The sequence below is a fragment of the Nanorana parkeri genome, unplaced genomic scaffold, assembly GCF_000935625.1.
Source record: "Nanorana parkeri isolate BGI_ZX_2015 unplaced genomic scaffold, ASM93562v1 scaffold2051, whole genome shotgun sequence".
In the NCBI taxonomy this organism is placed as follows: Eukaryota; Metazoa; Chordata; class Amphibia; order Anura; family Dicroglossidae; genus Nanorana; species Nanorana parkeri.
Window position 1 is genome coordinate 14040 of NW_017308319.1, and position 24946 is coordinate 38985.

General features: G+C 40.2%; 2 protein-coding genes and 1 long non-coding RNA gene across 4 annotated transcripts in view; 1 reads left to right on the forward strand and 2 right to left on the reverse strand.

The window, feature by feature from the left end:
* Positions 1–1143: 1143 nt before the first annotated feature.
* On the reverse strand, positions 1144–19906 carry LOC108800507 (synergin gamma-like). Its single transcript, XM_018572493.1, has 7 exons — positions 19564–19906; positions 9923–9924; positions 9461–9511; positions 8663–8759; positions 7020–7180; positions 3601–3708; positions 1144–1338 (listed from the first exon to the last, which is right to left on the reverse strand). Exons 1-7 carry the CDS (start codon positions 19904–19906, stop codon positions 1177–1179), a joined length of 924 nt encoding a protein of 307 aa, XP_018427995.1. The 3' UTR covers positions 1144–1176.
* Positions 19907–20560: 654 nt separating this feature from the next.
* LOC108800511 overlaps positions 20561–24946 on the forward strand; it is a 20169-nt gene continuing 15783 nt past the window's right edge. The window contains exon 1 of the long non-coding RNA XR_001942105.1: positions 20561–20779. This is a non-coding gene — a long non-coding RNA (uncharacterized LOC108800511). The remainder of the gene's footprint in view (positions 20780–24946) is intronic.
* SLC35E4 (solute carrier family 35 member E4) overlaps positions 22815–24946 on the reverse strand; it is a 19491-nt gene continuing 17359 nt past the window's right edge. For both annotated transcript variants that reach the window (XM_018572498.1, XM_018572497.1), the window contains exons 4-5: positions 23540–23987; positions 22815–23185 (exon numbers count right to left, since the gene is read on the reverse strand). In XM_018572498.1, the coding sequence (XP_018428000.1) occupies positions 23548–23987 (440 nt within the window). In that variant the 3' untranslated portion in view covers positions 22815–23185; positions 23540–23547. The remainder of the gene's footprint in view (positions 23186–23539; positions 23988–24946) is intronic.

The window sequence follows — 24946 nt, forward strand, 5'->3', positions numbered from 1 at the left end:
AGAAATAGCAAATAAATGGAACCATTGCTACTATAGAATTCCATAGTAACAATGGAAAGAAATACAGTGGCTTAAATATGTAGATGGATCACCAATATTGGGATTATTGACGGTGGTTTTTATAAATGTCTTTCCATGTGTAGGGATTACACTCTTTGCTAAGGATAACAGTTTCAAAATTTTCACTTATTTAGGAGCCACCAGCAGGTTTTGAAGCATTTGGAACCTGAAATCACATAGGTGTAAAAACACTGACTACCATTAGGATACATAGATGTTGATAGACAGAGGCAGGAAATGTAAAAAGATGGTTTTACTAACACATTAGTTTACACAGTTTGTGTAACAAATTATCTTGTAAGATGCTTTATGAGGGTTTAGGGCCCATTCACACTTTTCCACATCTTTTGGAACAAGCCTATTTATTTTCAATGAGCCCTCGACAGGTATCCGTGGGCCAAAAATTCCTGCCTAAGGGGTGCACTAAGGGGCAGGTGTATTTATTTTGGCGGTGTATGAATATTGGAGTGCCATTAAAAATTGATAGCAACGTAAGATGCATACACTGCACATTGTTGTAACATTCATTAACACGCATAAGTGTGAAAGCGACCTTAAAAATGGGGGCAAATCTAAATCTTTCAAAGTAAGCCTGCACAATTACTATAAGACCAAATATTCAGATTCTCATATACACTCAATGACTGGTTTCCATTACCCTTATCACATTCTCATTCATGTCTAACAGAATATATAATACCTTATACATTTTTCCTTTATATCAAAATGTTCATTGGTTTATCTCACTGTATAGCATAGGACCACCAATTTTGTAATGTCTAGACATTTAGCACTGAAATCAGAGTTTCAGATTATGTTGACAGTAATAGAAGGGATGGTACCATAATTGCCTGAACTATAAAGGGTGGCCCTTGCAAAATAAAATGATCAGTACTGTCCAAATAAAATATTCAAAATTTGCATCAAAATGTAACATTGCTCTGTGAGACTGTAAACAATGCAAAGTGTGGTGTGTATTTCACAAGATTGCATGCACAGCTTCAATATTTGTGTCTTCCACAGTGGTCTCTGACTTAACCTCCAGATCCTCTTCATCTTGAATGTGTAACAGCACCACAGAATAAAATAAATAAGATGGCCTGAAATTCCATTAGGTCACATTATCTCTTCCTTTAGTTTAACACAAACTGAACAGTTACTGTGACAAGATAATACAGGCAGACTGGAGTCCACACAGTGTAGCCAAAAGTTGGCACAGCTTGGGTGATAGAGGCGTCCCCCAAACTCCAGCATGTTCCCAATGGGCTCTGGTGGGACCTGGAAAGAAATGGAAACAAAACTTACATTATTTACCCTATATAAAAAAAATTATAGGCAGGCGGGAGAGATATATTTTGAGAAGGACATGTGACTGATGATTGCAAGAGGACTGAAAATATCATGGTGAGTGAAGGACGTTTGGAGGAGGAGGGATGTGGAGGTGATATAAGGGACAAAGGTTTGAATTAAGGAATGAGGTTGAGTGATGAATGACAAAGTTTTGGAGGAGGAGGGATGACGATGTGTGAAGAGTGACAAAGAATTGCATGAGGATGTGTGATAGGTGACAGAGGTTTGAAAGAGGGTTCAGGATGTGTGATAAGCAAAACAAATGGCAAACGCACTCCTCAATTTTTTACCAGCTTTACAGCAAGGTGCACATGGAAGGGCTTTAAACAGTAATAGCAAAAATTTTCCCAGCACACTCACCAGTCAGCATGCAAAAAAGCGTCCCTGTGCCTTAAAGGGAGGTTGGGCTTCCACCTGACAAACCTGCACCCAATTTAATCTTTTGCCACATGTGCTCCAAGATGGAGACTCTCATAGTTTAGAGTTAGGACCGCACTATATAGAGGTGCCTTGGCTCGGCTTTCACATTTTCTGCAGAAGACGTGTATCTAAACCTCTGTTTTTAACCGTAAGGATGTGTGCTAAGTCGCATAGTTTCGGATAAGGGATGTGGATGTGTGATAAGAGACAGAGGTTTGGAGGAGGGTTCAGGATGTGTGTTAGGTGACAGAGGCTTGGAAGAGGGTCCAGGATGTGTGATGAGTGGCAGAGGTTTGGAGGAGGATCCAGGATGTGTGATAGATCGCAGAGGTTTGGAGGAGAAATGATAATGTGTGATAAGTGACAGAGGATGGATTAGGATGTCTGATAAATGACAGTGGTCTGAAAAGTATTTGGAGGATATTTGACAGATGACATAGTTTTAGAACAAATTTCTGAGAAGTGTTAAATGTTTGGAGGAGGGATGCTAGGCTTTGGAGTAAGTGATATAATACATATTGAGAGTGAATTAGGACTAAGTAAGCTTTTGAGCATAAGTAAGAGGAATGACTGAAGTGTGAGATTAAAGAAAATACACTGAGTGGCCAGATTATTATGACCACCTTTAGTTTGTAGGCTAATTAGCTATAATTTCGCGCTGAAGTTGCTAGAGGGCCAGACCATTATAAATAGGGAAGCAGGTTGTTTACCACGACAGTAGAAGTGATTTTTTTTTCTGAAGATATGGGTAAACAACGCAATTTAACGTGGGATGATTGTTGGCGCTCGGAGCCATGGAGCGAGTATCAGCAAAACAGCAGAATTCGTTAAATGTTCAAGAGCAGCTGTTGTTAAAGTGTTTAAAGACTGGACTGTCAGCCGAAAATCTGGGTCTGAACGTGTGAATTGTGGCCGTCAGCGACTAGTCAATGTTAGGGCAGAACGGAGAGTGGCAAGACTGGTACAAGACAACAGAAGGGCAACAGTGCAGTGTCAGATTCCTTGCATCACCTTTCAACATCTCGTGGAGTCACGAGGCGGCCCAACGAAGTCATCTCGTGGAGTCATCTCATGGCCCAACGAAGTACTGATGGGGTGGTCATAATAATCTGGCCACTCAGTGTATATAGTAGTTTCAGTGATGTGATGTCCATGAGCTACCTCACTGGTGCCAATGGTCTTCTTCAAAGTGTGGCATCTTTGGCCATTTTGATTGGCCAGCCCAGGATGGGGCAACTCCCATCCATGTGCATAGGAGTTAATTTATCTCAGCATACCATGTGCATGTGACCATGTGTAATTGCACGCAGCCACATTCTCCCATAGGGAAGAACAGGCTGCTGTGCGCTACTACACGCAGCACCTGTCTCTTCCGGGATCGGGTCTTTTTACGGGAGTGCACGCCCGTCTAAATAAGCCCTTAAAGCAAACATTTTAACACGCCTTAAGTGGAAGTATTACAAAGTTTAGCACAGTACTGGGATGTTTATCTATTTCTGCATAGTTATTTGCACTAGTCATTGTGTGTTTTTATGTCTAGTGTAAGGAAATTGCCTTGCCCTCTTGTGCTTACTGCATTGTGGACACAAACTGAAGAGGAGATCACTGAACATTCTGTTGTAACTTGTATGTGTACAAATCTATTCTGAACACTCCCAATGTCAATGGCAGGTGGTATGTACGCTTTCTTCTTAGGCAAAGAAGGACAGCAGATCACAGATGGGGTTCTTTTTCCTATGCACAGAAAACAAGTAATTCTTGATTGTTCACCTGTTGGTCCAATCTGTCCAGCAGACATACACCACAGCACCTTTGAAGACAAAGCCTTGAGTCGCACGGCATTTCTTTAGTCTCATAATCAAAAGCTGATGAGGAGGGCTGTTAAGGTGACAACAAAAAAAGTGGAAAAGTTGAATATCTTCAATAATTATTAAAGTCTTTATAATATCTGCTGTGAAAAACTCTTATGTGAAATGTTGGGCAATACAGTCAGAATGTGCAGCAACTCAAAGCAAATAATTACATTGTACAACCACTGTACTGTAATAAAAATCAGTAAAATACCAAATGTGATTAGTTGCTATGAGTATGTGCACTTTAAACACATTGGGGGGAATTTATAAAAACTGGAGCTGACAAAATCTGGAGCAGTTGCCATGGGCAACTGCTCCAGAATTCATCTGCTCCACTTTTGATAAATTCACCTCTCTTGTCTATTTATAAACAATTTGCAGAGCCATTCATCAATGAATGTCATTTCTCTTATGATATGCTATTCTTTCCAGGTTAATAAATTATACTGAGCAAAATCTGTATTTAAAATGCAGAATAACATTTTCTATTAGACCCCCAATGTCATCCAAGGACCCCTCAGAAGCTGATGAAGCAGAGATCGTGCTTCCCCAGCTACAGCAGCCAAAGAAAGGACACACAAACTAGAAGTGATCTAATGCACATTGCTTCTGCTTTCAGGGATCGGAGGGGAGATTAGCTGCTGGAAGTGTGTTGATCTTCCTCCGATATAAGTGCAGAGACCCCTATGCCGGTCTCGGGCCCACGCAGGATCGGGAAAAGATGTTTAAAAATGTCCACGCGCCCTCAGTTAAATAAACCTAGTAATGCCAAAAATGTACTTAACAGGTTGCAGCAGTACAATGTTTGCACCAATTTGACTTCTTTCTGGTAGTGTTGAGAACTGTCCCGTCTGCCTACCTTATGTTTCTTTAGGACAGTAGGGCTGCCCATCATAGTAACTGACCCAGAAGAACATGCTGGAAGGGGGCTGTATTCTACACTACAAGAATTAGTTAAAGCTGGCATGTCATAGTACTCCAGGGTAACAACATGTTCCCAGCCTGTCATTCACTTTCAGTAAAAGACTGTTGACACTATTGTCATAGTGCTCTGCTGCTGTAGACTTAGAAGCTTGATGGAATGCCATGGGACTAGCTGTTTTGCAGTGACTTCTATGTTTGGGATGTCCCACCATGTCTCTATAATAACTCAATATTTGTTTGTGGAGGACCTAAATATGGTCCATTTTATTAGTCAGTGAATATTCAGTGTGTTTAAATAAGTTTTTTAAAGCCTAGCTATTGGCAGGTTTTTATTGCCGTCTATTTCTCCACCAGGGGCATGTGCTTTGTGTCCACCACTGTGACCCCAGGACAAAAAATGAGGACAGATGAAAATGTTACATGGGTTCTATTCTTCTCCCACTCCACTAGGACATGTGTTTTTGGTGTTGTCACTGTCCCAACTGGAGTGATTTTCCCTCATTTCCGGTCCTCCTGACTCCTGTCACCTGGACAGGAAGTGAGGAGAAACATCCCTAAAAGCATGACAGATGGCATAAAAAGCTAGAAAGAGCTTTTATAAAGTTATGCATGTCACATTTTTTCTGGTCTGGAATGCATATACACATACAAACATAAATGAAAGCACATAAAAGCAAACTGAGACAACCAGTCTTTTTTATTCCATCTTACTTGTTCACTGAGCACTACTTCCTGGCAGCCATAGAGCCCATACCTTGCTAGAGGGCCAACAAACCTAAAATAGCCATAGACAATTTGGAATGAATGGCTCTCTTGTTTATAGATGGTGTTTGTGCTATAGATCAGTGGTGTTGGGTGCACAGCTGCCCTGTGCATAACCGGGGTGTTATATGAATAGACATGGCTACTGTACATAAATTGAAATCAAACCACTTGATTTTCTTTTTTTGTATTTGATGAAAGTAATGACATGACCCAACATAACCTAATTTGTTACCTTGCAAATATTGTCAGCTTGCTCTTATAAAACAACTAAAGGCATTAAAAAAATTAGCCCTTGCAGTGGGGCTACCCCCCTCACTGCAAGGGTTTTGTGCTCGTTTTGGTCTCGGGTGCAAAATAAAAAAAAATATACTCACCTGATCCTTGGTCCTGCGGAGGTGACCACTCACCACTCCCCCCTCCCCCCTTTTGTTCTGGCTGTGGTATGACTTACTGTCCTCACGTCTTATAGAAGTAAATGGACCGTGCATAGACATGATGACGCCAATGAGGCTTAGACCTCCAGAGCCAAGGGGAGATGGGACAGAGGATTGAGTGAGTATATCTATTTTTATATTACACCCTAGACCAAAATGAGCACTGATCCCTTGCAGTTCAGGGGCTAGCCCCACTGCAGCGCTTAATATTTTCAAAGCCCAGAGTTGTTCTTTAAAGTGGGACTTGCATTGTGGAATCACACTTGAGCTTCTCACACTACACTTGAGCTTCTCACACTCTACAGCTGACCAATTCTACTGGAACTAGAAGCTGCAGTCCCAAACCTGCTTGCTTTGCTTCCTTTCCAATAAGATTACACAACATTCGACAAATGTATTATATTGGATAGCAGGCAAATAGGGATAACACCTACGTTATCATTTTCATATGTTCGCAATCACATAGCATAACTTTCATTGTCACTTGTAAACTAGATGAGCAGGACTGTATGTCCCAACAAAGGGTTAAAGCCCTGAGGACATTGTATGTTAATGAGGAGATGCTCGGTTTGTCCTAAAGCTGCCCACACACCTTACAATTTATCATACATATGCTGTGTGAATAGGAAGACATAAACATATAGAGGGGTTTTTCCCAATTTTGGCTTCAAAAGTAGAAATAAAAAAGTGCAGCTTACCGTTTTGAGTGCTCTCTTTTTACAACAAAGGGAAACAACCATGGATTACAGTAAGGCACACATTACAGTATTGTTTTATGTTAAAAAATCTGAGGGTTTAATGTCACTTTAAGCATCCATTGCTATGGAATGTTAATGAAGGGCAGGGGAACTGTTTTTGATATTAACCCTGTCAGTACTGTGCTAGAAGATTTCATTATTAGTTAACTGCTGTCAGACTGTCTGTCCTAGCAAAGGGTGGAAGAACTCAAGACTTTGTATGTAAATGCATTGTTTCTAGGTCTTGTCCCTCCTGTCTGTCTCTTATCTCTACATTGACATGTTTTCAAAGCTGCAGAAGCCACCCATGAAGTCCTATGTATAATGCTGCTCCAAAGAAACAACTAGAAAGGTAAGAAATATTTTTTAGGTATGCTGTGTGAATGGGAACGCATATGAAACATATAGTGGGGGTTTTTCAAATTTGGCTGGAAAAGTGGAAAGTTTAAAAAGTAGAAATTGTGATAGGTACTTACCAGTTTCTGAAGTACACTGGGAGACATGGACAGAAAGGCCTGTAAATTATTCCAAGCTAATTCAATGTCCCTTAGTACAAGTTGTAACCTCTCACAGTCAATATTGAATGCTTTCATTCCTCCTTCCATTCTTTTCGATACTCTATACACTTCAATCACACCTGCAATAAGCCAAACAAAACGCACTAGGCTTTAATCCTTCTATCTTCTCCTTTTTTTAAGTGCAAAATCAGAGGACAGAAAGAGAGTGGGACTAGCAAAGTGATTGTGGTTCTTGATGAAGTGGCAGGACTCCTGACACCCCATCTGCCATTTAAAGCACTGAAGGTGGGGGAAGGTGCTGGTGGTGCACAATACCGCTGCCTCCAGGGCTGTCCGGCATCCCTCCCAACTCACTGATGTCACTGGTTGCCAGGAGCTGGGTGGGACACCGGCCCCCCACGCAGCTGCCTCATTATAAGGATGGTCCCTGTCCAGAAAACAGGTGTGAGGGTCCCGTGATGTTTTATCAACAGACACAATTATCAGTGTTTTCCTTTGCGACAAAGGCCACATACGAAGGCCAAATAGTCTTTTCTAGTTTCATGTAGAAGTGAGGGGTAAGTGCATACTATGGGGGGTGGTTTTGGTAATTAACTTCATTTTAAAGATAAACAATAATGGTTTTGGGTCAATTTTGTTTTTTTTAACCTTTTTTTTTTTTAAATTTGGATTTAAACATTTAATACAGGGTGCACCATGGCACAGGATTTAACTCGGAGAGGGAAAGAAGGAGTCAACTTCTCAACGGATTATCTTGAGCTTTTGAACTCTGTTAACAACTGATTTTTCATCAAATTATGTAAGGGAAAACTGGTGAACGTGTGAAAAGGAATTTAGAGATCCTGGCCAAAATAAAGAAAACATATACAAAACTACTACTTGTACATTTTAAGCACTTGGGTGGTGTTTTAGTGGTGCGTTTATTCATCCTGCTAAACTGCATGTGCATTCATTCTATGTGAAAGGGGCAAAAACAAATGTTAAGCTTTCCATTCACGAGTAGATTTTAGTTGAAAAAATCGTTCTCTGAAAATTTGTTCCATTTTCTAATAGTTAATGGGGTCAAATTGGCAATCAATTTTTACTGTAGTGACAAATAATAAATAAATCAAGGGAGCAGGATAGAAATTCTCAAACAAAATCCTAACAGTCAGTGTGGTTTTAATTTGAGAAACTCCATTTATTCCAAAAGTAAATGTTAACTCAGGTGTTAAATATTACAAATGGATTCAAGTACCTTAATTAGTAACAGAAATTTGTGTATCACTGGGCTGTAAATTCTCAAATCATCTCTGAATTCATGCTGACACTGCCCTTCCTTCTGGAGGGTGGCTACTTTTGTTCCACATGGTCCCTGTGTGTGTTGTGAAGTGGTCACTGCTCCAAGCTCACTCCTGTGATAGACCACAATCTCAATACAAATTAGCTAACTAAATGTGAGATTGTAGTCATGGTTGAGGTTGGAGTGGTGGCTACTTTACAACACACATGCAGGAAGCAGGGAGAGTGAAGTGTATGTGTTTGCATAACAGTGAATGAAGACACCTTGTAAGAACATGTTGCTGTAGCAAAGAAGGAGAATATATAATACAGAAACATACCTGAGATGTAATCAGTCCCCCGAGAGGACATCAGTACTTCACTGCATACAGAGGGCTGGCTGATACCACACAAAATTTCATTGGCCTTCTGTATCACCTTTATGTTGAGAAGGAAATCATACTTTTTATTAAAGGGGAACTTCACTCTACCTAGCCAAAGTAAAATTTCAAATCCCTAATAAATACCCCATTTGAGGATAAAAAAAACCCCCAAAAAACACCACACAATATCTGCTATGTGTGAGCTCTCACCCTGAAACTGCCTCTTGGGATGTGTGACGTGGACATCCAGTGAAGCAGCAGGTGGCCAGACGTGCGTTAACCTTGCCTAGGCAAGGAATCAGGTAGTGGATCTCTAAGGACTCAAAAAAGGTATTTACTGTTAAATAGAAAAAACTGCATTTGTGTAAGTGGGTGGGTAGGCGGAGGCGGCAGATGAGAGGAGGTTTTTTCATGGGCGAGGACTGCTTTAGCATCCAGTTATCCAGATTTTTGTAAATTTTTGTAATTTTATTCCCCAAAAACCTTTGCATCATGAATTATAAGTTTTGCAGCCCAATGCCATTGTAAGGGATAATAACTGATTGCATTTATGGACCACCAACTAAAATAATCAGTGCAGATATTTTACTCTGATCAGTTCACTACAATTTGTATAACTGTTGTTGTCACCAGACCATTAGTCAGAAGCTCACACACAACAAAAGAAAAAAAATATACCTAATATTACATTCACAGTTTTAATGTTTTATCCTAGCTAGAGCTTTTTATGATCAAAAAGATTTATGATAGTATTACCTTGTGGATGCTCTTTAAAGATGTCTTTAGATGAGAAGTACAGGTGTCTAACTGAAACACAAACAAAATTAAACTGCAAAACATTTCAAGAAGTCAATATAGCAAAATAATACCTAATGGTAACCGGTGCCCAGTCAAGGACCTCCGGCACACAAGGCAAGGATGCCAAAGCAAGCCCTCCCACTGAGCTAAGATGCACGGAGATTAAACATCTACATGCACAATGGCTGGCCAGAAATGACAGCCCTAAGATTACCCAATGTGGTCCATACAAAAATGAAATGGGATGGGGGGGGTTCAACATGGTTAAATATTTGTGATGTAGTCATAATAAGCATGGTACAACAGAGCCAGGTTTTCATTTCCATTATGATATCCAAAATTTGTTCTTCCGTCTGGAAATTAAGCGCGCCAACATTATGATTATAAGGGAGCATTATTAAATCCAAAATGTGTTCTTACATCTGGAAATTAGGGGAGCTAATAGTTTAACACAAGTGATAATTTTGTGATTTGTCCCTTTTATGAAGGTGCAAAATGTTTTAATTGACAGACTAGTCCTGCAGATTACACCGGGAGAGAGCAGCTCTCCCGGTGTAATTAGCAAAGCTCAACTACTGACTTGTACTAGCTGTTCATGAGCATGCAATGCTCGTGACACAGAGCAGGGCCCACTGTCACAAACACACTCACAGAGGTTACTTGCAGATTACACTCCCCCGATGTAAAGAACAGGGCTCAGCTGTCATTCTGATAGGCTGATCATGCAGAATGCTGGAAATGACTGGGGTGATGCAGAGCTGGAAGAGGCTTCCACCCCAGCTCCAGCCCCACCATCCACAGTGTCCAAGGTGGGCAACTCTCCTGCCTCTGCTTTAGCCCAGCCATAAGGTGTTGACCACATACAGTCAGGTTTTCTTTTCAATATGAACTATGTGTATAATCAAACGAATGTACCAACAAATGCTGTATGTATTGCAGGGGCCAACAATACATTTGCATATGTTCCCGTCAGGTAGACCCATAGATTTGAGGGTAATACATTATTTTATTCTAACAAATCAAATCTGAAACAAAATATAATTAACTATAATATCTGATGTCAAGCTCTCCTCATCTTTTCTATGAGATAATCACTGGTGTATTTAAGTTTTTGTATTTAAGATCCTAAAAGTAGTCTCAGGTCTGTACTAACATACATGGGCTGCTATCATTTTAACTAAAAATATGTTGATCTGTTGGTATATATTATTACCAAGTAACAGATAAATCTGCATTTCATATCCTTACCCTAATCAGTTTGTAGAAAGCCAACATTTTATGAATATGGAGTGCGCCTTCATGTATTGTGTGCAGAAAACTCCTAACTTCCATTAGTGAGCTGACAACATTGCTTGTGCTTCACTTAAAATCTCTAAAGCTGGCCATACACCTATAGATTATCTGCATGTTTTCTATGGTCAGATAGAAGATGTGCAACAGATTCCTCCATCTACACTAAACTGTGTGGATGGAGGAATCTCCCGTTGGGCCAAGTTCAGAATCTTGCTAGACGGCTGTCAAAATACCTGAACAATGCCTGCATCCAATCAGATTGTTCAGGTATTTTGACAGCCAGCGGGGCCGACTAGCAAGATACTGAAGCTTGGCCCAGTGAGAGATTGCTCCATCCACACAGTTTAGTGTAGATTGAGAAATCTGTTGCACTTTTTCCATCTGACCATAGAAAATCTATAGGTGTATGGCTAGCTTAAGGCCCCTTTCACACGGACGCCTTCAGTTCTGATCAGCAGGGAATCCGTGCTTGGAGCGCCTGCTGATTGGAACGGATGTCACTGCACTGAGGAAAAATGTAGGCTTGCTAAACCCTCCTGATGAAATGCCAGTTCCCTGACTGTCATGCAAACCCAATGGCTTCAGTACAAGTAAGAAGATCAGGAGTTCTGCTTTCATGATATTAATGCCTGTTCTGGGTCAATGGCTCAGAAAATATTGAAGCCAGACAAAACAATTTCCAAAACGAGGCCCGCAATGGTAGCCCAAATATTCCTCTCAGTACAATTTCCTTTAAATTACAATTTCCTTTAAATTACTACTAAGCTAAAAAAAAACCTTTTGAAAAGGATCATTTCTACATCTATTTCTACATCAAAATTACCATTATTTTATGGGAAACAAATTGCTTCCGACTCTTTTTAAACTTTTCACTTGAGTGTTGCGCATGAGTCAGCAGCACAGGGCAATAGTACTTCTTGTGGCTGCATGTGCTCATACACAGGAATATGTAAAGATGAGCTTACACCAGGGGTGGTCAGCATGCTGTGCATAGGCAAGACCACCTATATCTGTAAAAAAAAAAAAAAAAAACCCACATCAAAGCAAATGGACTTGCTGTATTTTTCTTGAAGACATTACAGCATAGTACAGCAAGTCCAGTTACCTTGATTTATTTTTTTTACAGCAATACCATGACCTGGATGAATGAGAACCTTCACAGACCTGTCCATCCATAGTTCTACCCAGGAGCACACACGGGAGGGTGACAACGCTGCCACTCCCTACAACATATCTCCCAACTTTCTGAGATAAGAAAGAGGGACACCTTTCAGCACAATGTATTTAGGCAGCAGACACCCCCCTGCCACAGCCCCAGATATTTGGATCATTAGGAATTTTTCTATGCCAAAATAATCTTTTTTTTCACTATTTCTTACAAATATAAGAGATAAGATAAAATGTTTTAGTGCATAATAACTCTTTTGGCTTGTGAAATAGAACCTTTTCATAGATAGCTGTACATGAGACCAAAAAGAAGGACAACTGAGGAGGGACAGAGGGACTTGGTTCCAAATGAGGGACAGTTGGAAGATATGCTTGCAGTGCACATATAAGGTAACAATGTCACCCAACTATCGGAAGAAATGCAGACAAGAACTTTATACAAATATTTAACAGCGGTATCTGCTCAACTAAGAAGGAAAGTGGCAGAAAGTAATATGTTTAAGAAAAAAGTAATACATATAGATTTCCTTTCACTTTAAGAGTAGTGCACAAAATATTCAGAACTATAGGACAACCCCTAGTTTTCTGAACATTCTTCCAGTGTTATCAGTAATACAATCTAATAATCATTGAGATCACCTCCATCCATGCTTTTCTGGCTCTTTAATATATCGATATTAAAATTGTAAATGCTCTGCTGCCAATATAACTGGTACCAATTGTATGGTATGCTGACAGGCAGAGCTTGTACTTGCATGCCTGCCCTGACAAACCCTTTATTTTATGAAACATATAAAGTCTGGTATGTGTACATAACACACAAATATAAAATCTTATGCTGCAGCCAGGACAATTTGAGCTTTTTACTGACCAAGCTGTTTGGAAATGTTAATGATCCTTACCAGAGAAGGTTCAATTGCCATAGCTGTAAGACGTGTGCTCAAGATGTCAAGAAGAGAGATGTCAAATAGAAGGAAATAAAGCAGGAAACCCCAAACTGTAATCGCACGCTGTGACCTGTATGATAAAAGTCATGCTTCTCTGTTCAGGCTGAGAGGCCACATTACAGCTTTGTATTAGCAAAGTGAGACTTGGAGCAAGTTTCCTGGGAGTGGCCGCGTTAGAGGCTAGGTGACACGTTACCTGAAGGGGCCCACCCAGGTCATTAGGCTGCAGGGACTGGGACGTTTATTTGAACATCTAGGGAAACCACATAATCACACAAGTATTTACTATAAATCTCCAAGTTTGTAACTGGGAATAATGGCTGCAGTGTAGATGCTGGTAGTAAACATTAGAATGTGGAATGTGACAGGCAAGAAACCTGCTCAACCCCCTCCTGAATCTTATTATGCCTGCCTACACAGGTCAGACACGGCACCCATTGCAGACAAAGACCAGCCATTGCCACCAGCTGGCCATACACCAGTAGGGTTTTGTTTGAAATAGTTTCACTTTTGGAACTTTCGTATTGCTTTCTAATAGTTAATGGCGACAAACTGACAATCGCTTTTCACCGTAGTGACAAGAAAAATTGAAAGCGCAGGTGGGAAAATGTTTCTCCTGTCTTATTTAAACAAACAAAATTCTGACTGTTAATACAGTCCTCAGTTGGAAAAAAAAATTGTACTTATGGTAATTTACATGGTAGGAAAAGTTTAACCATGAAACCATGAATATGAGCTTTCATGGTTAAGAACGTTTGTTTATTTAAACAATGATGTAGGAATGGATGAAAGATCAATACAAACAAAGGTTAGGGTAGCTATTTCCCCTACAGCCCTTGCTGTTAAAAAGGTAACACTGGTGAGAGACAGAGGAAGGAGTGTGGAGCTGATAGACAGACAGCTCTGTGTTTAGCTGCTCAGAAGCAGATGGACTTTGGTCTAGGTGAGACCACCAGATCGCACAAAGCTGTGCAATGTTGTGGAAGGACTTTTTGCTTTGTATTTTATGTTTGCTGAAAAAAGTCTGTTTTTTTGAAGGTAGCTAGCAAAAGCATGTGTACCCCTGGGGTCCCCACTATCTATCTACCTATCTATAAATAGATAGATAGTGGGTGTTAGCTTGGCAGCAGGTGTGTGTGACTCGCTGGATGAGTTCACTACACAGTACATAGGCACAGCAATGTCTTTAGGTGAAAACACACGTTTAGTTTATTTACAAGCAAAAAGAAAAAAACCCATGGAAATAAACCCTTGCCTTTTGGCAACTTACTACACACAGAGTTTCCCTTACTATCAACTAGGTACAACCTTGTGCTGCCCTGACCTCCTATCTTTCTATTGAACAAACTGCCACACCGGTCGGTACAAAGCTCCCCAGTCTGCTCAGGCACAAAACCCAGGGTGGAGCAAATCTCTACGCAGTACTAGCCGTTGTCGTGGGCAACGCTGGATGTCGTGATTGACCCTGGATTACGTTGGAGGATCCATTTTTGGGGTTTAAAAAAAAAAAAAACTTGTCAAAAACATATCTTTTGGGGGTTTTTTTCCAAATAAAGGATTTTTTCAAAAGTCTGGACTTTTTCTTTACAATTTTATTTAACCCTTTAGTGAATGGGTAGGGGTACAAGTACCCCTTACTCATTCACAAGGGGAGGTGGCATCTGGGTGCCCCTTTATTAAAGGGGTACCCTGATGTGAATAAACCCCCTGCCCGCACCCCCACAACCAATGCCCCAGGGCTTGTGGGGAAGAGGCCCTTGTCCCCATTTCTTTTTTTTTTTATTTGGTCGCTCCCAACATTCCATGTCATTTTTTTTCTTTAGAAATGTCAGTTTTGCTGTAAGCAGGTTTTATACATCGTACAGATGTGTCACTTTACAGGCAGGTTAAGGGGACCCCCCCAGGAATTTTTCATTCATATTCCTACCCTGTAAGTGATGTTAAAATCACTGCTCCTTTCAAAAACGGTATTTTTTAAAAGGCTTTTTTTTTTTCATTGATTCCTGTCCCCCAGGGCAGTACCGGGATCCCCATAAACTTTTTATGGGCAATAACTTGCATATAAGCTCTCTTAAAGGGGACAATTGTTTTTGAAAGTTCTACCCCCATAGACTTGCATTGAGTTAGAGTTTGCATTCAAACTTTTTGGATGTTCTAAAGTTCGAATTGGAACTGAACTCGCATCTGTTCGGCTCATAACTACTGGTCATTCACATAACAGAGCCTCGGTATCCAATGCTTGCAAAGGTGGGTGCTGCAGAATTGAACGTGCTTGCATCCGACTAGTAAATGACCCTGAACACTTTTTAGTACAGGAGGAAGGTTTAGAACAGGGATAGGCAACCTTGGCACTCCAGCCGCTGTGGAACTACAAGTCCCACAAGGCATTGGATATAAAAAGCAAAGAAGCATAAAGCTAAGAAACCATATGGCACTTGGCGGTTGTTGAAAACTATCAACATTTCTAGGGACAAATCTTCAACGCCTGGGATTATACCTGGAAATAAGGGGACAGCTGCCAGCTAGGACACTAAAAGAGGAGATCAGCTGCTGTAGCCTTTGCACCCTGTGTGGAATGTTCCATACTAATCTCACATAGCAAGCTGTCACACAAACATGATAGAGGGGGTCTTACTCTAAAATGCCAACGAGTCAGGAACTGTAAAGCTGCCCATTGAGAGCTAATGAGATATGAATCACCCATCTGTGTGGTCCAAAAGTTGCTGAGATATACAAAATCTGCCTGTTTTATTTTGTGTCTATCACATTTGATGAAAATCCATCTGCTACTTTTTATGTTATCATTGCATTTGCAATCTATATTTTCAAACAGACATTGAACCTAGGGTGGCCATACATGGAGCACTTATATGCACAATCCTATTTTTGAATTATTTTCAGACTGGTAGAAGAGTTACCATCAGACGATTGATTACCACCAACACATAAGTTAAATTGTAAGATGTGATCAGTCTATATAATCGACAACATCATCGATCAAAAACAGCTATTTGAAAATTATTTAAATAAACAGAATTGCATGAAAAGATCGTTCGAGGTGCCATATGTGTACACATACTGTACATGCGATTTTCTGTCCAGGCCAATCATACTAATTTCAATGGAATTTTGATTGGGTTTGATCTAAATCGATAGATGGCACAGTATACAGTATATCTCATCAATAATTAATAGAATCGATCATGTTGTGTGATTCTGTAAAGAAACGTTCAATCAGATCAATGCGTGTATGGCCACCATTAGACATGGCTGGGGTTTATTTAAAAAATAATCCGTCTTCCTAACACTTCACCTATCCAGAGTACTGCAAGTTATCTTGTATGGGGTTAGGGAAACCCAGGTCTTTGGAATGACCTGTCAGGGAATCACAACACATGGAAAGGTGAGCAGGAACCTTTTTTTTCCTCAATCCACACCACCACTGAATGATAGTTCAGGTAACCCACATTAGATTTTGGAGTACATCTCTTGATGATGCAGAGATGTGTATTTAGGGAAAACTGAATGGGTTTTTTTTTTATACAGAATGAATGTCAAAAAAAACAACAACAAAAACACACACATTATGGCCACTAGATGGAGCTGAGAAGCATAGGAAATAAGTTTTTATTTCCTGTGCTCTTCAGCTCCATCTAGTGGCCATTATGTGGTATTTTTGACAATTACATTCATTCTACACAAGAATACATTCAATTTTACCCTAGTCGCACATAATAAATGTAATTGTCAGTTTCACAGAACAAATGGCTCCTCGCAGCCCAATTAAAACATTTGCCTTACCCCCCTTACCAGAAGAATTATCCACTGATCTGCTTTCCTCTTCACAAAACACTGAAAGAAGTACCATTGTTTTTACCATTATTTCACATATCCTATATGACTGTAAAAGAATCACACGGAAATTAAAAGATAACGTTTTTACATATATTTATTTTTCTCATTTACAGAAAACATACAAAGTAAAACAAAGAAAGTTTGCTACTAAATTTCATGTCATTTATGTACCAATCTTATACGTCACAAAAAGACCTTGTAGTGCAATATCTTGTGCCTTGGTAAACAGTGCTTTGATGTCATACAAATATACAACCTTTCCTGTAGCTGGTGACAGTATCAATAAGCATCACTTGCTGAACTAAAAGTAACTAGTTCCTTTCCTTCATGAATTTTCACACTATTTCTTCTGCCACACTGGAATGCTTACTAACAACTTGCAAAGCTTTTCATCCTGCAAAACTGCATGTACATTTTGTGCGAAAGAGCGCAAAAATGTATGTTAGTTGGTTTCCTTTCCAAGTTGAATGTTATATCAAGAAAATTAGCATTATGGCCACTAGATAGAGCAAAGACGCATAGGAAATAGATATTTAGTTCCTGTGCTCCTCTGCTCCATCTAGTGGCCATAATTGGGTACTTTCCTAGTATTACATTCAACCTGGAAAGAAAATATACGAACAATATTTGTTTTTGCACGTACGTACAGTTTCACAAGGCAAATGGCTCTGCAATTTTTTTAATTAAAATACCACTAAGGGGTTAATTTATAAATATTCCACCTGGCGTACAGCCAAGCGGATGCTGTTTGCACAGCACTAGCATTACCTAGATGGCACTGATGAGTATAGGAATTTCCAATACTTCTTAGCGCAGTCTAGGGGCACTAGTGCCACATGAATGACATCCGTCCGGTGTATAAATGACCTCTAAGTGATACCCTTTATGGGCTAACTTGAGTTGCTAAAGATTCAAGCTTTGTCAATGCCTTTAAGGTAGGCTTTAGTACAAGTGTCATGAAAACCTTTGTTTTTGAAAACCTGTATGTGCTCAGTACACAGAAGGGCCGATTCAAATCCATGCAAACATTGCATAGTAAAACACATTGTTGCAACACATCACAGTGAATGCTAACACACCTAACGTGGTGTGCTGCACTGCAACATATAGATCTGAATGGGCCTAAAATGTAGTATTGAAGATAAGCAGTCTTTACATGAAGATGGAGGAAAAAGCTGAAGAGTGACATCTGTTCTGTTCTTCTCCAATCAGCAGGGACTCTGTGAACAGATCCCTGCTGATCAGAAAGGACGGTGCCCATGTGAAAGGGGCCTTAGAATACACCTACAGTGAGCCAAATAATACCCAAGAAATGCCGGATATCACAAGTAAACCTTGATGTAATAAAGACTTTATGATCAATGTTTTTTCTTGCACTGAATGGACTGGAGAACCAGTGCATACTGGAAACACATTCATGGTCTACACAGCTATTTCTGCAATGATCATCTGTGTTGTATATACTAGATGCTCAATGGTTACAATCGTATTATTCAACCATATGCTTGTACTTGGTATCTGTCCTAAATAAAGAATTTTAAAAAAAGTTCAAAGCAGCCTTCGCTGTAATATTCGCCTTCAATCCAGATTTGACCCCACAGTGCTTGTTTTCTTACACAAGGCATGTATGGTCACCTATAAGCCTCTGTGCCAGTATGTCACAATGCAGGTTCTGACGCTGCTGGATGTAGGGGACTTTATTACTGGGAAATAGTGTTTTCATCACACTAAATACTAGGAAAGGAACTGAATTCAGGTTGTCAGGCTCTGCCTCTAAGTGCCACCTAATATCTACGAATATCTCATCATTTCACCAATATTGTTGTGAATATATCTGTATATGGAATATAAATGTCCACCAGTTTTCACTTACGTATGGTTGGCACTAAAATGATGAAATTTTGTTACTAAATGAGTAAATTTCTTATACCTCAGTGAAGCTGCATTCACTTCAGCCATCAACCATGGGTAGAGAAAATTCCTATTTTAATTTCCTCTGCACATGACTGACTGTTCCCAGTTGACCGAGCTCAGTGTGCTATGTTTACATTTATATGGGTACCCGGGGGAGCCATATAAGTGCTGTGCCATTTTTGCTGTACATGGAGGGTTCCGAAAGAATAAACCGCCTATTGTTAATATAAAGTGACAATGCTGGCCCCTGTCTGCAAATGTTAGTTGCCTGGTTGTCTCTTGTCTTCAGTACTTTCTAAGTCATTGACCTGGACAAGTATGCGGCAAGCAAAGTCAGAACTCCAAATTTGTTAACTTTTTCTGGGTCAGTGATCAAGAAAGCAGTGAAGCCAATGGATCTTCATGACATCATGGCAACTACATAATTCTCTCAGCACAGATTTCCTTTAATATTAAACAGATGGGTGTATTCAAGTTCCTGTATGTCTTATAGATCCAGATGTCATGTAAGGGCATGTATAAAATGTACCAGTTTACGGAGAATACGTAGACAAGAATATCATACATAAATAAAACTAATTTACAAAGGTAACACAGTGCACATAAGTCAAGTTCATTGTAAAGATATGTTTTCAGAGCTTCAAAGAATACCTCACAATAGATCTGGTAGCATAGTCAATGCCCTTCTATATCGAGGATTTCCCATCATGCCAGTGTACAGCCAGGAAAACATCCCCTCAGCTGATCACAAGGTTTAGAACTGACAAGACTTACATTGGACCTGAATTCAAAAAGTGAAAATGTTGCCATCTTATAGAGAACATGTAGACATGTTATTTGTGCCTATGCAGAAAATTGTACCTCCGGAAAATAGCACATGTGTACCTTGAACCTCATAGCTAAATAACCGCAGTGTAAGATCATCTGAGGCACTGCTGCCTCTGACTGTCTCAAGAGCTTTTGAGTGAGATTTGGTGATGTGACTACTGTGCAGATCACTGTTCTTGCTGAAGGAGAAGCTGTACTTGAGAACCTGCAATGCAAAGATCTCCTGCTTCTTAAATTTTGTGGACCTGTACTTCCTATCCTCTCTTGCTGCTTCTTTATTGTTGAATCTGCAATGAAAAGATCTCCTGCTTCTTAAATTTTGTGGACCTGTGCTTCCTATCCTCTCTTGCTGCTTCTTTATTGTTGAATCTGCAATGCAAAGATCTCCTGCTTCTTCCATTTTGAGAACTTGTGCTTCCAAACCTCTATTGCTGCTTCTTTATTGTTATCTAACCTATCATCAGATCACCAGTCATCAGAGGCCATGTCCTACAAGAGGAAGCAAAGCCCCTTTTCTTTACCACGATGGCCACTTACACACACACAGTACAGAACAAGGCATGGTAAGTCTACAACGAGGAAAAGATCAGCTGCTTGGAGCCAACAGACAATACTGGTGACTGGTCCCTGCTTGTCTTTTTGGGCACAGCTCCAACAGTACTGGTCCGCTTTAATAAGATCATGGCAATCAGCGTAGTTAGTCACAGCAAAGGAAACCTGCCATGAGTAAATATGAAAGCTGCTATTGCTGACCTCTTCTTCTACAAATAATATTTCCCTGGCTGTCATGAAAATCAGGTGGCTTTAGTGCTGTCTAAGTCAGTAAATAAGAACAAGCATGCAAATTGGGGGTTTTGGCTTCCCTGATCTGCATGCTTGTTCAAGATCTGAATCCAGAAACAGCCTGACATCTAGCATTTTCGAATCATCAATAACAGTGTCTATATTACAGTCATCCGAGGTGGAGACCCCTTGCCTTTGCAGCCAAAGTAGTGCAATCAAGGATCTCCCATATAAAAGGGTCCTGAAACAATGGCACTAAACACCGTAATACTGATTTTATTACAAATATATACAGTAGCTACAATGGGACACCCACTAAATCACACAATATACAATATTCATTTTACATTGCAAATCATCAGTTTACAGATGCTGCACCTGGGTGAGGAAAAGCAAGATAATGCACGGCAATATGACATAAAGTATGACAGGATGGCTATAGTAGCTTCATGGAGCTGACTTTTTACAGAGGGCATCGTCACAGGTCATTGTAGCTATCACAATGACTACACAGAACAAAGGAGATAATACTCACGGCAACATGAGCAGTTCCTGTTATATCTCTAGGAATTCAAATAAAGACATTCAAATTTCCTCGGTGGCTTTTAGAACCCTTTGTTTTGAGATAGTCGTACTGAAAAAGGAATTTCATCCATCTGTAATGTTAACAGCAATACATACTGGGCCTTATCTAATAATACCAAAGGGTGCAATGCTCCTGCAAGAGCCAATCACTGATTTGTGCTTTTGTTTGGCCAGTCAGGTTAGGCCTCATTCTGGGGCTGCAGCTAACGATTATTTTCATAATCGATTAGTTGCCCGATTATTTTTTCAACGAATCCATTGGTTGCATTAAAATCAATATCTATCTCTCTCACGCTCTCTCTCTCCTCCCCAACCAACTAACCGATAATGAGAATAGTTGCTAACCATTCTCATAATTGATTATCATCGATTGAATCGATTAGTTGTTGCAGCCTTACCTGATACACATTGGCACTGACAGATATCCATTTATATATGTTTACAGGACATTTCTAAATGCATATAATCATTTTTAATGGTATCATTCAAACTGAGCATTTACATGGGTTTAGATGTGATCAGTTTAGCTGTCTTCAAAGAAAAGAGAATTCTGTGCGTCCAGAATCTAATTAGAAACTCTAGGGCCCCATTCATATCAGATGCGTTGGCATCCGTTTTTCAACAGGTGCCAACTCAAGGATATCTGAAAATGAGTGGGTGTGAATGGGAGCAGTTCACACCAATAATGTGTGTTGTCCTCCACTGAAAAAAAAAGTAGAGCAGGCTCTACTTTTGTCAGCGCAACATAGCGCAACGCGTGTTTAACGTTTGCCAATGCAACAGACATCAACGCAAGGCAACCAATACCTTTATACAGCTTGGTGTAAAAAAAAGAATGTAATGCCAACACAAGTGAACACACTTGCACTGAGTCACGTTCAATGCACATATTTCGATGTGAATGCACCCTAAATGCTTCTAAAAAACGGGCAAGCCTGCAAAAAGGCAAGTGCATCTAAACGCAGGAGAAAGTGACCCGTGAAGAATTACATTTGCACATACTTTCCAGATCATTTCTCCTGCGTTTAAATATTCTAAATGCAGGAATGCTAATGTGAATGTAGCCTTAGGGAACAACATGTTGCTGGGGCCGAATCTTCCCTATTCCTCAGAAACAGAAGGCTCAGCATGCATCACATATACATTATCCAGCAAGCTGGACTGTTCAAGGTAATCAGATGTTTGTTATGGCAAACCCTACAAGTGCAGATGTTAGCTCAATCATTGTATACAAGTCAGGTTACATTTAAATATGAGATTGCAGATAGCTATGCAGATGTTTTCCAACCACCATCATTTTTCATGAAGGAGTGCTACAATGATATGCATGCTTGCCTATATATGCATTGCAGGTATTCACCCTGATGGCCTATTGGAAGTGAGGCATACTGCCACCCACAGATCATGCTGAACAATATCAGATGGATCAGGTAACTATCTTGTAAGGGTCATAGGTAGTTTAAACTGCTCAGATCACATGCAGGGGGAGCTAAATGTCGGCCTTTCAGCTGTGGAGAAACTACAAATCCAATCATGCATCTGGGACTCATGCCTGGGACTGTCAGAGTTTTTACAATGCCTAATGAGATCTGTAGTTTCACTACAGCTGGAGGTCCAAAGTTTGGCTACCCCATTGCTCACTATGGAGCTAAAAATTCCCAGAGGAGCCCATCAGCATCCATCTATCATTTCTTCAGCCCAGAGTTCAAAATAAAACAAGGATCCTGATTGCTTGTGATAGGAAACAAGATATAAGAATGAGCATCTATGTTATTAAATAAGACAATTCAAAGTTGTTATGTAGATGAAAACTAATTATGGAGATGAATTCTGGCACGTTGTGCTTTTTCTTGTGTGAACTTGTAGTGCAGTGATCTCACACTTTACATGCATTTAGTACAGATGTAGGAAAACATGGGGCCTTACCGAAAGACAAAAACATGACATGGGCATCACTTGCTAACAACTATATGACATTTTATCCTATTTTGTACTGCTGATAACTCATTGTATGGTTAAGAAGTTCTTGTGTTGGCTGTTTTTCCGGGTATTATACATCTGAGTATATTGCAATATATCAGAGATAAGAAAATATATCATTCCTCTGAAAAATCAGAGAAAACTAGAAAAAAAAAGAACTACATTATTCATATTAATAAATCGTTTCTGGAAAGAAACAGTCATTGATGCCATACAAGCTTTGGCATTGGCCGACCTTCACTCTGGTACAGCGAAGGCTTCGTTCATCCTGTAGCACGTAATAAATCTTTCATCACATACAAATAGATCTCCTTACTGGCTGAACCTTCAGGCCTTGTTCACACCAAATGCAGAGCAGATCCGGTCAGGTTTCTGCACACGCACGCTAGTCTTTTAGAAGCGTTTTTGACGTGTTTTTGGCTAAAAAAAAAATAATATATATTTTTTAAAAGTTTCAAATGGGCTTTCAGTGCGTTCCAGGCATTTGCATGCGTTTTTGATGCGTTTGCAGATCCAGAGCAGGTAAAATAGGGCCTGCTGCAGTTTTTTCACCTGCTCTGGAACTGCACGCTGCAATGTGAACTGGAGCAAAAAATACCATTGGAATACATTGGACGCAGTTTTGATCCGGTCTGCAACTGATCTGCTCTGCACCTGCTCCGCGCTTGGTGTGAACAAGGCCTCAAAGACCGCTTACTCAGACTTTGTGTGTTTTTCTGTGACATGCACAGATCTTCTGGAGTTGATGTATCCAACAATAGAGTCACAGTTATGATACATGCCCATGCCTACCAAGGTGAGGCCAATGCCGGTATAGCTAAGTACTGTAAGGTGGCTTCCAAATAGCACTCTAGATAAGACAAGGTTCCCCACCACATTTAGGTTGCCAAGGACGTGTATGGTGACAGCTGAGGTCAGTGTGATGACACAGAAGCTTGCCAGGTTGTACAGAACAGATCCCAAGCAGCTAAGGAGGATGAACAACCAAAGTTTATTGTCACTGTCTGGTGGCCTCTCCCATACCACTCCTCGCTCCAGTAACACTGCAGCCACTAGTAAGATGCAGAAACTGGGTATGGACATCAGGTACAGCAGGGTGACAGAGTGAATGTTCTCCTCTTTAAGAAGTAAACCTGAAAAAAATCAAAATAGAACCTTTTTAACAATATACAAATCAATCCGTTTATAATATATACATCTTACTAAATAGATACAGAATTGTACTTTTTTTTTTAATGAGAAGTTTCAGAATTTTACTTTTAAAGCTGAACTCCAGAATGAGAAACGATTTGTCTAAATACAAGGTACTTGGTGTGCTTTGTGTATTTCTTCCAGATCCAGTCTGGAACTTTATCTCTGTGCAGAAGCTTCCTGTAATAATGACCAGTCACTGCTGATCGCTCTCCTTGTGCAGGGTGACTGGTCTTGTATCTGCCCCCTCCTCTAGTTTTCTGCACACAGCCTGTATAGTTTTCTGCAGGTAGCTCTCCTGGGTCCCTCCCACAGCTCTACTCTCCTTGCGCAGACTATATACAGCGCAGCAATAATGTCACTGTTTCTTTCCAATGTATTAACCGGATTTGCAAAGGAATTTGGTTCAGACAAAGTGGATTCATATCCTGTAGCTATTGAGGAACATATTTGTATAAAAAATGTGTACCCAGAGCTTTAAAGGTTAGCGGTACATTTAAAACTCATTGGCTCTTTGTATACATTCACGTGCTCCAGGGAGCTCAGCAGATATAACGATTACTGCTTGCTCTGTATTTTCTTTACCTTTTTTCAAAAAGCTATTATCACATGCCTAGGCCATTGTAAACATTGGTTTGTGTGCATTCAGCCATCTGCAGTATGCTTGCAGTCTGTATAGCAGGGCTAACAACAACAAAGGGAACCAGGATCCATTTTGATGTGTGTGAATTACAGATTCCATAATTGGCTGACTCGGGTCACATGGGGTAAGGCATAGTAGAGGCTTAAAGCAGGACTCCGCACAAAACTGCTCTTAACCCTTGCAGTAGGGCTTACCCCCACACTTCAAAGGTTAATGGCTTGTATTTGCCTAGGGAAGGGATGGCCAAACTCCGACCCT

Bases quoted from the DNA above. Each gene is read 5' to 3' on its own strand.
- LOC108800507 (XM_018572493.1), bottom strand. From the start codon at position 19,906: ATGGAAGAAGCAGGAGATCTTTGCATTGCAGATTCAACAATAAAGAAG. The intron at 7,181-8,662 runs GTATGTTTCTGT...GGCTTATTGCAG, and splicing joins GGGGACTGATTACATCTCAG to GTGTGATTGAAGTGTATAGA. The intron at 1,339-3,600 runs GTGAACAATCAA...ATTTCTTTCCAG, and splicing joins TGGACAGATTGGACCAACAG to GTCCCACCAGAGCCCATTGG.